This window comes from Harpia harpyja, chromosome 7, assembly GCF_026419915.1.
Source record: "Harpia harpyja isolate bHarHar1 chromosome 7, bHarHar1 primary haplotype, whole genome shotgun sequence".
NCBI lineage: Eukaryota > Metazoa > Chordata > Aves > Accipitriformes > Accipitridae > Harpia > Harpia harpyja.
The window spans coordinates 44,091,891-44,110,271 of NC_068946.1; the positions used below are offsets into that span (position 1 = coordinate 44,091,891).

Genomic DNA, 18,381 nt, shown 5'->3' on the forward strand with positions numbered 1-18,381 from the left:
TCATGTGCAGTAGAAAAATTTTAAATCTTCTGTTTAAGGCAAAGCATTCATAAACACAAATACTAATAATATAAAATAGAAATCAGCAATGTGAGAAAAATAAAATTTAAGTTTTTTCCCAGCTGTGAGAGCTTGACTAAAAGCTATCCAGAATAGTCAATGGGGTCTTTAACTATGGAGAACACATGCATTTATTCAAGAGAACCATCCCACTGACACCATAAGTAACTCATGAAAGATTTTCAGGATCAGTGCAGGATTATGGACTGAACCTCACAATTAAGATCCTGAGCTCGCAATTGCTTTCTCCCAAGCCATCCGCTATGCCCCTGTGGACATCACTTCAAGATCAAGACCCATGAAGAAACAGGAATAACAACAACAACAAAAAAACCCAAAACCCAAAAAAACATAAAACCAAACCAAACCAAAAATCACATCTCTGCAAGGAGGATGCGTGTAGAGTGACTCTTCACTGGTGTTGCCTAACTTAGGAAGCAAGATGCTTGGTGCACAGACATGCATACCGGCACAGCAGCCCCAAAACAAAGCAGAGCAATTTGCAAGGTCAGGATGTCAGTGTTGACATTGGCCATAATACCATTAAATTCAAGAATCCTATCGCTTATATATAGCTAGTTTAAGTATAATTCACTGATATACAAGTTAATCTTTATGAGCAACAATAGACCATGCACAGTAGGATTATATTATCTTAGCATTAATGTAAGATTAATTGGGTTCTAGAAATACTGTAATAGAATCATATTGTTTTGGCTTAATTGATATATAAATTTATAATTATATAAATTTCTTTCAGATGAATTAAAAACTACATAATTAACAAGTTCATGAAGATGTTCAAACTTAAAGCATTTCAATGAAAAAACAAGAAAAAAGACAATAGGAAAACAACTATATTGTGTTACTATTATATCGATACTTCCTCCCCACATTACCTTATTGACATAGTAACAATGTATTTCTAGAAATGCATTAATCTTCAGGTAATTAAATATCATGAACTAAAATGAAATGACCCTCTCTCCACAATAAGTTTGTTACAAACAGTGTAATAGACATCTATAACTGAAAATTTATAGTCAGTGTACAAATCAGACTCAGTAGTGGTGGTAGTGTACGAAACTCACACCAACTGTGATTCTGGTACACTGCATTTATTTTTTAGAACAAAGGCTCAAGACAGTATTTCAATTAATGTATTTTCAATAAAATAAACCACAGCACAATGACATAGAAAACTGATGACTTAACCCTGAAATCCAGCCTGCTTATACACTTTGGCTGTAGAAAAAAAGTTTCATCCAAAATTGAAGCTAGACAGGTAACTACAACAACAAGTGATAGTTGCATATCTACTATCCCTTTATGGTTCTGGTGTCAAATCAGCTTCATTTAATCAATAAAAAGTTAATCTATTTATCTTAAAGAGCTATGAACCAAGTTCTGAATGCTAAGTTGAACTCCTCCCATTTTTCACCAAAAATTGAGATATTACAGATAATGCAAACAGATTATTTTCTAGCTCAATATAGCTCAAAATAATGACATTTTGAAGCCCAAAGCCTCTCTAATATTAACTTGAAGATTCCACCCTACACCATTGAAATCAATGGGATTTTTGCCTCTGCACTGACAGCCAAATCAGTAACAACAACATCTAAGTAAGTTTAAAAGATTATTTAAAGTACAGTACATTAACCAAGTATAAGAACCAAACAGGAAAATTTTACCCATCTGTCTATATTTTTAATAACCTTTTCTCACTATTGGATGACAGTTGCAGAATTAAGCCCAAAATGCAATGTTCCACTTACACACTACATCATACACCTGTATTTTGTCACTACGTGCAAAATAGAACATGGAAACCCATTCTTCAGCCTTGATGAAATTTGTAAGACCTTCTTTCTCACTTTTAATACCACATGCACAGCTATGAAATTTCTACATAAATGAGGAGAGCCTGGAGATCAACTATATTTCATGTCCAAGATGACAAACAAGTCTTTCATACAACAAGTAATGTATTTGGTTGAATATATGATATGGTATTTGATCAGAAACATTAACTATCCTGCTGTTTTCAGCAATGTGCAGAAAAACTTCTGCATGTGGTCAGTGTAATGAGATTTTCTATTTGTACTGTACACTTAAGCTGCACATTCATGATGCTCCTTTAAAACCTCAGCCTTTCCATCAGGCTGCTTGAAAAAGTATTCTACAAAATTGCATGTGCAACTTGTTAATCAATGGTTGCCAATGTCATGTAAAACCTCTACAAAAAAGAGCTTCTATGTCTATTGGAGGATTTAGTATAGAAATTATATACTGTTACTATACCTAGCTGTAAGAAAATCGGATCATGAACAGAGTCACTCAACAACAGGCTACGATGCTACCAACTACTTCACTGGAACCTAGAAAATAGAGGCTTGCTCTCCCATAGATTTCCATCAGTGCTGTAAAGTGAAGCACAGCAGCCCCATACAAGCTGATTCAATGAAACTAAAAATTACAAAAGTTCAAACTAAACTATTTTCCTGCTAACAGTGAAATGCTGAGAACTGGAATTGAAGCATGCAGAAGAAAACAGAAGGGAAACAGGGTTGGAAACGGGGAGTGTGTCAGGAATCCAACAGAGGACAGGAAACGAGCTCATTCCACCTGGCAGTGTCTTGAAAGGGCAATCAGAACAAGGGAAAAAGGAAAAAAATATTGACCCTTAAAGCTCCAATGCCTACATGTACTCACCAAGTGGAGGAAAGCCCCGAGCAGGGCTTGTATCTCGACTGCTCTCACGGCTGGTATCACGGCTGCACCCCTGACTCATGCTGGGTCGGGGGATACGACTGCTCCGTGCTAGCATGCAGCATGGAGAGTTTCAGAGAAGGTGAACAAGTTTAATGAGGACAGAAAGCTCAAAGTCAAGTCACATTTCTGTTAGTTACGGTAATTATTACATTAGTAATTATAATTTGCAGCAGCCTGCTCAGGCTCTTTACAAACCAACTACCTTACATGCTGAGCTGCATTTGTGATGTGAAATTTCAGCAGCATTAAATGTCTGGTTGACAGTCTGCTTTTTCTTAAGCAACTGAAGTTTTGTTATTCAAGTAGAGCAGGAATCTTCAATCGTTTAGAAGAGCTCTACTGTTACAAAACATGCAAAACAGATGAGGCTGAAAGATACCCTTCCAGAATATTTTTTCCTTAATTAAAAGATAAACATCCTTCTGAACAAAACAGCAGGTCAAAAATTTTTTAAAGTAGTCACAATACCAATATGCTATTTTTACATAGACTTGCCTTTCACAAGGATAGTTTTGCCATGAACAAATATCCTAAGAAAAAAAGGTATGTTGTACAGACTTGCCGAGATATTTTTCTCCAATGCTGGGAAAAAGCATTCAGAACCTAAATACCTGAAAGACTGGTTAAAAAGTGGTTTGAATTTTAAGACAGCAGCAGCTTCAGATTTTTAACAGAAGCTATCAAACTTTTGCTCCTCAAACATTTCTAAAACCTTATATTTATGGTTTTATATGCACACAGATTGAGACACATGCACACTTAAAGGGAGCTTTAAACTATATTCTTTACTTTGACAAAACCCTACATCAACAAGACTCTTATCTTTTGTCTGGCAGCTATCAAGTGCTCAATTTCCCACAGCCTAGTAAGGCTCCTGCCTATCAGCTGTGCCACAGGAACTCATCATACACACACTCTTCATTTGGCCAAATGCAAAGCAGAAGATACAAGATTAAGCTGCTTTCATAGTAAAAAGCAATCCCACTGACTTTAGCTGAAGTTTTGTCCAAGTAGGAAAAACAGAGCTAGGCCCTTCGAAGGTTGCTTAACATCAAGGATTTTAATTTTATGATTTTATAAAAATGAGTATTTTAGGTATTTAAAACTGAATTATTCCTCTGCATATTCTGTGTCATTTTGATATGAAATTTGTTTGCAGAACCTTATTAGCTTTATGCCTGGTAGAGAATACAATGTTTTCTTAGGTAAAGGAATAGCAGTTAATTGTCATGAGTTTACCTTGAAGAATCTAATGACTAAAGAGGGTTTTCCTCTGCTGTTTTGAAAAGGCAGTAACATATTTTAAGTGTTCAGGAAAAGCCTTTAAAGAATTTTCTCACGCACTGAGTAAAATCTAATCTACCACCTTTGATGACAGTGTAGCAGAGGCACATATGCATAACATGAACCTGCTTTATACTAATATTCTAGCAGTATCCTCACATTACTAAAAATGGTGCCATTTGCATGCTTCAGAACATATATATTCTTATAAATCTCTATTGGTTTGTATACAGAACTTAAATGCCTAGACTCAAGCTAATGAAGTTTCCCTACAGTGCTTCTGTGGGCTCATATACACTGGGTATATTGGTATCCTTTCAAGCAAAACAGTACAGAACAAAATAGAAACCTTCATATTTAGGCTTTAAAATTCAAATATAGACTACTGCCAGATTCTTGGTTTGTCAAATCCTTCCCAGTTTTGCAAAACCCAGCTCATATCGCTCAGATGAATTAATGGTTCTGATGGTTCACCTTTGATGTCAGACAATACAAGATGAGCTCTTGACCAAGTTGATCAGATCACCATAATGTCTAAAACTTCTGAGTGAGTTAGATGGTCTTATAATAAAGACAACAGACTAAATTATATGAACTGCATGAAATTAGGGTCCATGAATACAATAATCCCACCTCAGATGTACAAAGAAAAAGCTGACAGGTGAACTACAGGTGAAAGTAACACTCTAAAGTCTTCCACACAAATACTTGCTTGAAATTAAGGATTCACTAGAAGCAAACTTCTCATTCTTGGGTCTCATGCTCATACGTAAATAATGGCAGCCTTCACATCAGGTTTGCACCAGCAATCATTTCTCTTAAGTAGAGAAGATCTGTCAATCTTTTCTATAATACAACCCTACTAAAACCAGCAAAGGCTCTTTGGAGAGGGAGAGATGTGAATGATTAAAAAAAAATTCATGGATGCACACAGTACATTCTCCTTCCATAACAGCTAACAGCAGCAGCAAGAAGTATGAAGAAAATGCACTTTAACTGCATGAAAATAGACTAGTAGGACAATGCCACAGATGAAGCATGATACTGCCTTCACAAACAGAGCACCCAAACACAAACACTGGGTACTTTGCGAGTAATGGTCAAACAAAAGGCTTGCATGTTACTGGATACAATTACAAAAGCAAGGAAGAGAATGGATTGAAAAAAGTGAACGATGAGTCTGTTGTGGACTCCCAGGCACCTGCCTCACATTTTTACTGCTGTGTTGTGTAGGGAAGATTGGGTGTCAGCTGCTCAGACTATTTTCTTTGGGCACCGCCAGCAGTAAGGGCCAGCAGTATTGTCTTTTAGACAAGTCTCTCATACTGTCACAGCCTCTTTGCAGTGCAGGCAGTGAAGGCAGAGAAGACAGACATAAGTCTCAATTTCATAATTCCCAACCCCCAAAAGTTGGACAGAAATTAAATGAGTAGCAAAATTGATTAAAAGGAATAGGCAGGATGAAATCAGACAGTGTGCCTGCAGCCAGCTCTGGACTGAGAGCCTACGACAGGACAAGGGTGGGTTGTTTTCAATAAAATCCCAAGTTTCTAGATGTGTCCAGTACATTTAAGTTTTACCAATTTCATCTGAAAAGTCAGATCAGTTGGATATGGTTCACACCATTATTAAAACACACTATTAGGCTGTCTTACACCAGTGGAACCCAACAGATGCAAATATGACCAGTAGAACTCAACAGGGCCCCTTGTTTACCAATCTACCACTTGGAAGAAACCTGTATTTCATTAGGGTGTGATTTTTAATGATTCATAAGCGGAGACTAAAAATCAGCAGACGCTTCTTTTACATCAATACAAGCATTTTAAAGAGCCTGCAAATGCTGCCAAAACAGCAAAAGGAAAGCTCTGCAGTGGGGTACACCCAGTAGAGGCAAGTCAAGAATTGCCTTCAGCTTTCCAACACACACAGCATAACCCCAACAGAAAGAGTGCTGCTGCATGAAATTGATAGCCAGCTGTGCCTGCTCTACTTTTTGGAGAATGACAAATCTCAAATCTCTCACTCCTTTCAGATCCAACTGTATCACATGATCTGCCGAGCATCCAACAGAATTAACTTCAAGCAGATAAACTTTCAGTCTCTGGGAAATAGACATCACCTTTTTTGAAGAGATCTCCTTCAAGGGGCCCAAAGAAAAGCTCAAGATTAAGGGGACTATACTCTTCTTTCCCTAACAGGGTATCACTGCTAGTAAATCTCCACTGAGCAGACAGCAAAGGCAAGCTTAAAACTGAAAAGTGCAACAGAGCAGGGCCATATAGGTGACCACACAGGACCTCAGCATGCCAAATGTGCCTTCTTGTGCTGCCTCTTGGAAAACAATGTACTTCAAGGTTTCCAGCATACAGAAGGAACATACTTAACATATACTCATGGTCATTGTGGAAATCTTAAGCTAGCAGCAAGGTACTGATGCTAACGGGCATCCACATGCAGAGACTATCAGCTTCCTACTGCCCCAGAAGGGCCTGAAAAACTCCAGTGAATGGTTCCTGTATAAAGCCCAACTGCTTAATCTTGCGCACACAGCGTTGGTCCAGCTGCAACTCCCAGTCACCCCTGCAAAAACTGTACAAGTCAATGGATGACTTATGAACAGGATCCAGGAATTACCCATCTCTAACAGTCTGATCTGCACGATGGCTCAACACCCACTGCACCGCAATGTGACCACAGACTTAAGAGATGTTTCAGCCCATGGGATAAGCACATGCGTATCAAATACATAAATAATCCCACAAAGCCTCAAGTATTGCATGTTCTTTTGATGTCATGTGTGTGCTCAAGCACCTTCTTGAATCAGACTCTGAAAAAGACTATCAACATATTTAGGACCAAGGTGAGTGGGAGTCTATCTAATGAAATGAACAAATGAAAAAAATGTCAAGGAAAGATAGGGACTGAAGCAACACAATAAGCAAGCATAAAATACTGTTAGCTACTATGTTATAAAGTAATAAATACAATGGAATAATGATATAAAGATGACAGCTCAAAAGCTATCTCCATCTAAGCCAATATTACCATGTTCATGATCCAATCAAGAGACAGAATTTCTGTAACCTAGTAGTAAAGGCAACACAAGTGTCAGGTTCTCCTGTTCCTGTAACAGCCCAAAAGAACAGGCTTTGGCCATCAACTCAGGGCGGCGAGTGGAAGCCACACATCTGATAGATCTGCCAGAGCTCTCTCCCAATCCCAAAGAACAAGCACTGACTGTGTTCACAGGGAGCACATCAGAGCAGTGAGATAGAAATTACACTTTCAAAAGAAGTCAAGGCTCCCGTAATATACCTGAAAGCAGTCAACCCAAGAGTGAGGATTTTACACAAGGCAATTCCCCTTCAGATGCTTGAGACTGTTTCAAATCAGACCATATAATGTGATGATCAGGTTATGCATGTGTGATGGTACTATCCATCATTCTTTGTTTCATCCTAAAAAACAATGTCCTTCTGCAGAGTGATAGCGGAACAATTACCTCTAATATTTGGGAAGCACTTTACATTTTAAAAGCAATGAACGGAAAAGCACAATGTATTCATACAGAGGCCATAAAATAGATCAGACATGAGAAGAACACTGAATTTGGAAAAATAATCACAATGAACATTAAGTATTTTTATGAATCATAACAGCATATGCACTCAGGTGCTTTAAATTCATTTCAATGTATTGAATAATATACTTCGCTATTAACAACATACTCTAAATAGAAAGGTAGCTTAAATGTAAAATACATTGCTAAGGCAATAGTTAAAAATTTAATGACAACAGTAGGGCTATAATTTCAATCAATTTCAACCTACTAGTAAATTCTTTGGAGATATAAAATAATTTACTAACAGTATTATTTAAAGTATTGTTGTTCTACATAAGCTTCAAACTTATGAAAACATTTCCATTTAAAAAATGAAAACAATATTTACTTGTTCAGACAGCACATTGAATACCTTTTCACCTCAATTCAGATAGACAAAAGTTTATATATAATGATGCTTACTCACCTGACTTAAAAAAATGAGTCTGCTGATAAATTTGAAAATAAAAACTATTATAGAATATTTACATAACAGTCACTGAGACAAGAATATTGGAAGCAGAACAATTAAAGCACAAGTCTAAAATGCCATCTAAGAAAGTGGCTCCAAGATATTAAGGAAGAGAGAAGCAAACCATTTAAGCAGCAAAATTTCTAAAATAATCCAAGAAGGTGCTTTTTGCCCTTGATTCCAACTGACTGTAAAGATTGCTCAACCCGTTTTAGGACTAAGCCGTTGATGCCAAATGAGGTATTTTTGCTGTGATGGTTAATCATGACAACTGTTTTTGCTGCCTGATCTAATAACATCAGTCATGTTGAATTTCAAACAGAAGACATCTCATGACATCTTTAGGCCTAATTTGAAACTATAGCTCAACCTGGAAAATTAAAATTACTCTCCTAGAAACCACAATCACATTAATTTGCCAGCTGAAAAACTCAGAAGAACGACAGTAACACATAAACAGTTTCCTAATCAAGGAAAGTCCCTCCTTCGAGCACACCGGTCAGCATGTCACTGCAGTGACTATTCTTACCTAGTCCTATTCTGCTGGGACTCGTCTCTCGACTGCACCCCTGGCTCCGAGGGATCTTGCTGCGCTTCTCTGAAGAGGATGGCACTGGCTGGACTCTGGACGTTCCACTGCTCAGGCCACCATAGGTGCTTCCTAACAGCTTACCCGGAGAACTAGACCGGCTACCAGCTAGAAGAGAGCCAGAAATAAGGAAAAAAACCATTAAAAACCCCCAAGATTTTAAAAATTCTGACAGCAAAACTGGAACACAATCAGCTCTATCTAAGAATTTGACCCAAATCACTCAAAATTAATAGCAGTGTTCCCCACGGGCTTTCGAGGAAGATTGAGGAAAGCCCATGGACAACAAACACTGACGTCAGGAACCCTGCCTATATGAACCACACTGCCCAGCTGTGATCCAGACCAAAGCAGACACTGCAGTGTATGAATACCCCAGTTAGCTTTATGTGCCAGGAGCAGCCTTGCTGCAGCAGCATGGAGTTGACAGGCTGCTTCACCTCCTTGCAAAGCAATGTAAATTAGCCTGTGTGGAGAGCTATGCTGCAGCATGCTGGCTTCTGGCACTGGTAACCTGCTGCAAAGTAGCTCAGGCATCTTCATGCTACACTGCAGTGGTGGCATTACTTTCCTGCAATAATTCAGTGATGGAAAATTTAAAAAATACCATCTCAACAGCAGCAGATCAGCACAATAAAGACTAAACCACGTAAGCCTGTCACATTTGTAGAGATGCTGGCTTACTTAGCTCTGATTGGTTAAACCTAAGCTATTTAGTTATTTTTGAGCTGGAGAAAAATTTTTAGTAAGTTGAGTAGTGGGCCTTTTTTATTTTTCTTTGTCTGTTTGAATAGTCCATTTCTTCCAAGCCATGTTGTCTGCAAGACAGTCTACTAAGCAAGATTTATTTACATATTTACATTCCAGCTGCAGCAGATATTTCCATCTGAAATAGTCTTGCTAAACTCAATGAACTGAATAATACTTTTTTTTTTTTTGCTATGGATCTTCATTTAGTAAGTTGTTAAAAAATTAAGTAATGCTAGCTTAAAGGTAATCATAAAGAACTGCAAGAGTAATAGATTCAAGACTCTTTTTTTGCTTCTTCAGGTATATAAAAGTCACTGAAAATTTGCTGCTGATATTACTATTCCTGACATTCAATTTATTTGCTAAAACAGCCAGGAAAAGTATATTTGAAAAGCTTACAAGAACATACTTGGGCAAGCTCACATTCTGAACCAATATTCATGTTGGTTTCTTTCTGAAAAGTATCTGCACATCTCACAAAAAATTCAGTTCCAGATACCATTATGACTAGCAAGAGTTAAAGATTGTTCTTCTGTCTTAATTTAAGAAGATATGCAATTCTAGTAATCTCACGGCCAATACCATAACACATTATTTTAACTTACTTGCCCCCTCAAGTTTCTTGGGCAAAGCCATTCTCAATCAATCAAATCATATACTTCAATACTGTATGTGGTGCTGGCTCCATGTCCGTCCATGTCCCATCCCCGTGTCCCCCCGCAAAGTGAGAATACTTGAGACAGATGCCAGTCACACACAGCATCCACATCCTAAAAGCCAAGACTCCTCTCAGTTACGGTGCTGCAATCTCACCAATATCAGCAGGGCTGCACTGAAGTAACTGGAAGAAGAACTTAGCACCTGGGGTTTAAGCTGCAGCAATGAGCCAGCTTCAATATGCAGAATGTACGCTTACCAGGTTTGATTACTATGAGAAAATAAAATCACTTGCCATACACATTTGGATTTATGACTTTAAGGAAATGCTTTTTAAGTCTTAGTCAGCAGAGAGTGCAAGAAGCTAAAAGCTTAGCAGTTAAAAAATGTGAAGGAAATAACGTGAGAAAGCAAGAAAGGGAAAACATTTCTTACCACCAGCAGGATTAGCTGATCTGGATCCTTGATTATGAGGGCAGACCAAAGGACAGGCAAAAAGTGGATTAAAAGACAGCAAGACAATACAGCATTCAGCATGCGGTTTATGCTATACACAATACAGATTTATTTACAAACGTGTCACTCCTAAAGCCTCTGCAGAATGCAGTGAGTTAACATGCAGATGCAACTAAAATTTCCCAAGGTTGATCAGCTTCTTAGCTAAATGTCAACCAACACACCAAGACCCAAGTTCTGTTATAAATTACACCCCAGCCCAGTCTGCAAAATTGCAACACGGTTATCCACTGTGTGGGCATGAAGAATTTGGTCCTGTGACCATATTATATTTGAATACATAGGTTATTTCATGCAATGTTTCGCTTAAGGATAAAGATCACATCTGGTTGGGCTAAGCTGAAAATAGGACTCAGCAAACTAGACCAAGGCAGCAGGTTCAGATATGACCATCCTAAAGCTTCATAAGACATTCTATAAAAAATTAAGCCCATAATCTTTGAAACCTTTGGATACTCAACTATTCTTTAAATATTTCTGAGACTTGTTTCGTCTGGTCTGATCATTTTTCACCAAACTAAGTTTAGGAAAAAAGGTCATTTCTGGCTTTGGATCAGTTTTAGGTTCAAAACTGAAGAAATCAATTTAGATCAGCATACCAAAGCCCAAATTCCTTCATGACCTCAATGTAAAGATTTCCATTTGGCTCCATCCTGAATAAAATACTTCTCTCTTCCGCTCTCCCAGCCTAACACAATGCTATGAACTGCTTCTACATCCTTCCAGCATGACAGAGCAAAGCAATGAGAGCATGAACAGAGAAGAGCTTTTAAATAGGGGTGCAAAGCAAGACAAGTCCTCAGAACAAACAGGTCTTTCCACAAACCCCATCTCCTCTTACCCACAAGCTTGAAGATCCTCAAAACACGAGTGGCTTTCTCCCTCACCCCAATTCCTTTTAAAGTTTGAGTGACAAAATTCTCCTTAGATACACATGACAAATACGCAGCAGCACCGTATGCACGGCTCCTGGGGAAAACCATGCCTCGCCAGGAAGCCAGAAAGTGCAGATGTGCCATGTGAATCAGAGGGCAGAACCATCTCCACTGTATCTACACAAAATAGGTGATGTCCTATTTTAAATTGATGCCAAATCCCATTAACTTTAGACAGCTCACATGTTACACATACAGAAATACAGTCACATAGGCAGGAGAAGCTTGGTAGGGCAAGAACCCAGGACAGCAGTCAGCTACAGACACAGAGGGTGTCTCAGTGGGACCCAGTGCAAGTTATTTAGTCCTACACATCACAGCGACATAAAATTCTGCTGCACAACTGGTAAAAAAAGGCAGCAACTAAGTACTCAGGTTTGGGGCCTTATTTGTCAGCAAGAGCACACACTGGCTGAGTGGGGACTTGTTTTGTTACACGTCCAAACGTTATTAGCAGAAGTGAGCCCAATCCTCAGCTGATGCTACTACAATTCAAGAGAAGCATGTTAATAACTATTTGTTTTGCTCCCCCAAAAATAAAACACTTCTTACGCTGGGATTGGGAAACTACTTTAGCCCGGCTGCGGCCTCGGGTATCAGCAGGCGTTGAGGTGACGCTTGTGGCACTGCCAGAGCTCTGTCTCCTTGTACGAATCCGACCTGAAAGAATGCAAAGACAATCAGACTGTTAATAGGTTTCTTCCAAAGGCAGCAGCGTCTAACATGCTGTTCTATGCTTGCAGGGTTGCTATACACACAATTAGCCCAGCTACGGAAGAATTTTACAGGCAGAGGCAACATCTTTTATTAGACTGGCTGAGACGCAGGGGAGGGAGTGGAAATGGTCACAGTCCATGAGTCTGAAAACTTCTTTGCTTTCTGTAACGCTATCAGCCAGTTTAATTAAAAAAATATTACCTCTCTATAGCCTTTGCTTCTCTTCTATAGTAGCTTGTTTACAAAGAATCAACAGCAAAAATTTCAGTCTCCTAAAATGCTGCTTCCTACATCAAATCATTACTTTCTGACAAGGCGATCACCCTTTCAGACACGGGCGTGACAGATGCCCCCACAAATTCCATCGTTGGGATTTCCAATTAGCAGTTTGGTGCTTTATATCCTGCTCTACATGTGCAGGCTGGCATGCACTCCTGCGAGAGTCTGTCAACACAACCTGACTACGCTTTTATTTCAGGCTCATTGAATTTTCTCTGCTGTTTACAGTTCCCTCTATTTATCCCGAGATCAGTGTAACTTTACTTGTAATGGAGAGTGCCATTTAACACAATCAACATTGTTGAAAAATGATTCTGTGTGTCTGCTCTTTATTTAAGCGGAGAATGGATATAAAGTCTCAAAGTGTTCTTGGTCCTTTTTCTGTCCTTTCCTCATGAAAAAGCCACAGAAATTTGAGCTAGAAAAGCTTACAGGGTCATCAGTTCATCCCCTTCCTGGGGCAGGGCTGTTTCCTACAGAATGTTCTTTCCAGTGCTACACTTCAATTATCTGTCTCTAGTTAATGGGAAAGAAATGATAATTAAGAGCAACACAAAGACAGCCTCCATCAGTACTTTTCAACAACTCAGTTCTCAGCCAAATCTGAAGCTGTTTCTCAGGACTCATGCCAGTGCTCTCCTGCATTCAGAGGATGACTTCAAGTTTCAGGCACAATAATAAAAGGAAAAAAACCACAACAGGTAAGAGAAGAGTCTAGACAACTGCACCCACTGGTTATAGTTATTCATCTCCTGCCCTTTGTCTCCACCATAAACATACAGAGAAATATGAACAGGAAGATATACACTTCCCCCCCCACCCCCCAAAATCACTTCACGTAAGGTACACATGCAGGACAAGACAATGGCAAGCAGCCCAGGCTGAACGGATTGAGAGCTCTGTTCATCTCTGAGCTCTCAAAATATTCATAACATGGTCTGCAAGTTTCTGACAGACATAAAGTGACAAGGAGATGTTTAGCTTTGAGAAGAAAGCCTGGACTTGTTTGTAGGGGAAAAAGCCTAGAAGACAGCTGTACTTCAAACCTCTCCACCAGCACCCAGTTTTGAAATACCTCAGTAGGCAAGATACAGATATCTACATTCAAACAATTGTTCGTAGACATGACAGAAGAAATCATTAGCACAAAACTGGGAAAATATAAACAAACCACTTTTTAACCACTGGCTCAACTAAACAAGCTCTGAGCATGTCCACGTGGGTCCAACAGTCATGAAACTGGCTGCCAAGGTGTTCCTACCACCAGCAAGACTGTAGATCTCCTCTGCTCTAGGACATTATCTGCCCCTTACAAATGGTCAGCCTGATACACAACCAGAGGCAGCTGTAGAGCTCTTTGCTGGCCCATTCCCATCCCTTGCAAGTCTGGCACACTCACAGCTACACGCAGATGAGCAGAGCCGCTGTGCAACTTGCCTTGTACAAGGCATGTACCCCAAACCCCACCACACACCTCAAAGCAGGCGTACACGGGGAAGGAGGCAGAAGGACCTCACGCTCTTGTCAGAAGCCTCAAAGCTTCCTTTAATTTCTCACATCAGGAGGGCATCACTGGTGGCAGCAGGAGTACAAAACAGTAAGTCAAGACATAGTAAACCTGACCAGTCTTGGGAACCAGTAATGGAATTAACTTACATCCTTCCTGAACACCAACAGAAGGCCTTGGCAGTGCAGAAAGACCTGGGGGGTAACTCAAGCTGAAATTCAACATTCTACACAGAAATGGCATTTGAAGCCACATTTAGGGATGTGTATGGGCCAAGAATGGGTGAGAAGGGACTGATGTCTCCTCCTCTTATGCAGAGGACACTCAAGATCCTCAAAATTTTCTGTTCTTTCTGCATCTACAAAACTTTTTTTTTTTTTTCCTTTATCAGCAGGTGACTAAGAAGAAGGAGAAAATTGGGACAATATGTAATAAGTGACTCTCCCACCTTAGGAAGTACAAATCCTAAAAAAATATATAAAGAGAAACCAAGATTAGCTTCTGATACCAATTCTGAGGGCTTTAAGAAAGAAAACTGAACCAAACGGTCAAACTTAATTAACATGTGATTATCAGCAGGATTAGAAACAGAGAGTTCAGTCCTATTTTGAAACCCCTGAGAGTTAGCGGACAGACTCCTACCAACTTCAGCAGTTTCTGAATGAATGAATGCTCAGGAACAAAATTCTGCTTCCTTTTGGACTGGTAGATTTGCACACTGATTTTGGCCTAACGAGTGTCAGAGAGAACAATGTGAGATGAAGAGTTGCTCTTCCGCAGGAGGAACAGAGGTCCCAATACTGATACTGGTTTTCTCATCCTTCTAAAAAGGCTGACAAGCGTTTGAACGAACACTGCACTGGACTTGCATTCTGCAAATAACAGGAATAGCAGAAAACTAGAAATTCATGATACAAAAATGATGTAATGGTATGAATACTGCGATGGTACAGTAACAGCTTACCCTAAGAGTACTTAATTCTTTAAAGTCCACAGTGTAAAGTAAAACGAGGGGGGAAAATACCTCTCAAATTCAAGGTCAAATTCTTCACACAGTTACAAGGAAAAAGTGCCATCTGTTATATGTATTCCTTGAAGCATGAATTGTTAATGTACTTTCCAAAGTTTTATTTTCTGAACTTTAAAAACTATGTATTTATTTTTTCATACAGGTAATTAATCTTGTTTGCAGCATACAAATGGTTCAGAGTAAGTGACTCAAAGCTACTCTTCAAGAAAAAAGTTAAGATTCTAAGTTCTTCCTATCCAAGTACAGTTTTCGGCTGTAAAACAAAAAGTGGCCAACTGGAAGTCAAAATTGCTTTAGGCAAATCTGTACGAGATAGAAAACCTGGAGAGAGATCTGGGATGTTACCTATGTTAACTTATCTTCACATACATGCACAACTTTTAAATTAGTCTTATGATATCCAAACCCTACTTGATTTATAGTAGTGCAAGATGAATCAGTATTTGTCTGGCTTCAGAATATCAATATTTTTATTATATATTATACCAAGTACAGCATGTATATATAGAAGTTGATCTATACAATACAAATATCTCTACTACATTCCGTTAAGAATTTAATGTGCAAACAAGAGTCTGCGTTCACATCCAAGAGTTATTTGCACATGGGACTATTTGTGTGGCTTTATCTCTATCATTCTATGCCAGACAGAAAAAATAATTTCAAGCAGGACTGGAAATAACATATCAAATAAGTTATTCAGACTTTTTTTTTTTATGTTAAATTCAAGCAAACACCTCCCCTCCCAAAACTACTTTGCTTTCAAGTAGGTTTGTTTCCATATCTAGCTCAAATTGCAGATGTAGCAATTCATATTTCATAACCATTATTTTTCTGCTGCTTTTAAAAGAATTACTGCATCCTGACAACAGCAGCACAGCAAAGGAACAGATAAAGACTGCCCCAACTAGTTTCCAAAAACCATAAAAGTATTTCCAGAAAAAAAAACCCTTGATCTAAATTTGACATGTGACACATCGCTGTTGGTACAGAAAGTATTTTGAAAGACTCCATATAAATGCTTTGTGTTAAGAAACTATTTGTGGGTTTTTTAGGAGGTTTTTGTTTTATTTTTTAACATTACTGTCATCATTTTTACAACAATCAATGGATCAGAATTAACCCTGAAATGCCTAACATACATCTAAACCTAGGAAGGTTACTTTGTTTTTTAAAAAGGAACAAGTGAAGGAAGATTCTATAATGTTTTTGCGTTACAAGAGGCTTCATCCAGCAGTATTGTTCTGAGCTCCTCTGGGTGGATACTGCAGCACCTCCATCCCCAGTGCTCAGAACAGACACAGGCTTTGTGAGACTCAGCCTGTATATTACACTGAAGGAAAAGGTTCCTTTTAGTCTAGAAATTGTATATAACAACTCCACAACTCAGTTTAATCTGTTCCATGCTGTGAATAACGATACCTACAACCACACAAGTTATATATGGAAGCACTGGGACAGTCATGGCCTCTCCATGGATCAGCTTAAACCATTTAGGTTACTCAGCACTGTGTTTTTCCCCTGCTTGGAGAAAAACATTCCTGAAAGAGCCTATAGGACCCCCCCTAGTTGTGTCACTGCTAAATGACATGTGGACATCAGAGACATGCACACATCAATTAAAAACATGCTTTACCTATAAATCTGTAAACAACTTCTAACAACCACCATTAGAATGGTTTCCATGCATATTTAGCACGTGTCCAACTTTACACTAGTGTAAGACCTGACTCTGCACCGTAATTTCCCCCAAGAAGCACTCGACCCTTACTGGAAACCATCAGCATATGCTGCCTCTGGGTTTTGCATGAGAAATCCTTCCAAAGCAGAGGGTTGAGGGAACAATAGTGGCACCACTTTGCCCTACACCAACAAGCACAGGCAAATCAAGTCAGCACTTGCAAAGGAATGGAACAACAGAACAAAGAAACCTACTACCTGAGCATTTCCATTTAAGACACCATGTTCAGTCATACCTTTGAATCAAGCCTTGCCCTTGAGGACAAGGGAGAGCTTTAAGGCAGAAAAGAAAACAGGAATGGCGATTTATTAAAACTTGTGTTACTCCCAAAGCCTTTGGTAAAGCACTCAAGATGTCCACCTGAGCAGACCACTCTTTTTGAGCTTAAGTGATCTGAAAACTATAATAAACCAGGTTTTCTTTCCTTTCTGGTGAATCATAAAAAGTACTAAAAATTGTGCCACTGATTCTGGAAACTGCTGATTTTGTTTTAAACTTGCCAGTTTCAGGACAGACCAGCATTTATGCTTCCCCATTTTGAGAAAGGCTTGTCTGAAGGGCTTGTCTTCATGCTCACTTTGAGAAAAGGCAGCCAGATAACAGAAACACTCTGAACCATTATTCTGTACTGAAAGTCAGCATTATGCACCCCTTAAATATTCCCTGAAAAGCCATTTCATGATAAAACAAGGAGAAGCTTTTCCAAGTTTTTCTTTTAATCAGGTATAACAAACATGGCACAACTGCTACCCACATAGCACTAGCTGTGAAGTCCTGATCAAGACTATAAAGGTTTAGATCTTACAAGCTTTCTGCATGCAAAGCTCTTAATGAAGTTCAAGAGATACCCATACATGAAGGGTCTGGGCAATCAAGACATAACTGAGCACTGCATAAAGACACAGCCTCACAGCACAGAGGCAGTAGGAGACCTGCACGTGGTAAATAGATTCACGCTACCTTTCCATAAGGAAGTGCATTTCAACAGCATTTGTCAATTGGGATGACACTACTTAAAACCAAAGGACTGATACCCAGCTCTTAACTTGTATTCTTGCCACTGGTGTAACCCACTATCTTGCTCCTATTTTGAGATGTCTGGCTCAAAAACAAAACACTGAGGAGAACTGAGGGCAAAACAGATGGGAACTGCCAAGTTCACACAATGCTGGCTCCCGGCTGAGGGGAAGGTGCAGAACTTTTACACTGTAGCTACAGAAAGCCATGATGGGAACCAGACTGCAGATTTAATGTCAAGCTGAACCACACAAAAAAACACAGGGATTTGCTCTTAAATTACTTATTGGTGACCTGCAAAAAAAACCCCAGGGGCACGAATGCAGATGGAATTTCCGCTTTACGTTCCAAGAGTGTCGCTTGCACACACAGGTATTTCCAGAGCAAGGGGATGTTTTTCCTCTTCCCCTGCCCCCTTAATTTTTACATTTATGTCAAGAATATGAAG

At 39.1% G+C, this 18,381-nt stretch overlaps 1 protein-coding gene across 29 annotated transcripts in view; it reads right to left on the minus strand.

The window, feature by feature from the left end:
• CLASP1 (cytoplasmic linker associated protein 1) overlaps window positions 1-18,381 on the minus strand; it is a 192,591-nt gene that overhangs the window by 63,910 nt on the left and 110,300 nt on the right. For 16 of the 29 annotated variants that reach the window (XM_052793236.1, XM_052793253.1, XM_052793245.1 and 13 more), the window contains 4 exons: window positions 12,195-12,302; window positions 10,627-10,653; window positions 8,725-8,892; window positions 2,776-2,883 (listed from right to left, as the gene is read on the minus strand). In XM_052793236.1, the coding sequence (XP_052649196.1) occupies window positions 2,776-2,883; window positions 8,725-8,892; window positions 10,627-10,653; window positions 12,195-12,302 (411 nt within the window). The remainder of the gene's footprint in view (window positions 1-2,775; window positions 2,884-8,724; window positions 8,893-10,626; window positions 10,654-12,194; window positions 12,303-18,381) is intronic. The other 13 variants (XM_052793265.1, XM_052793264.1, XM_052793258.1 and 10 more) reach the window with 3 other exon arrangements.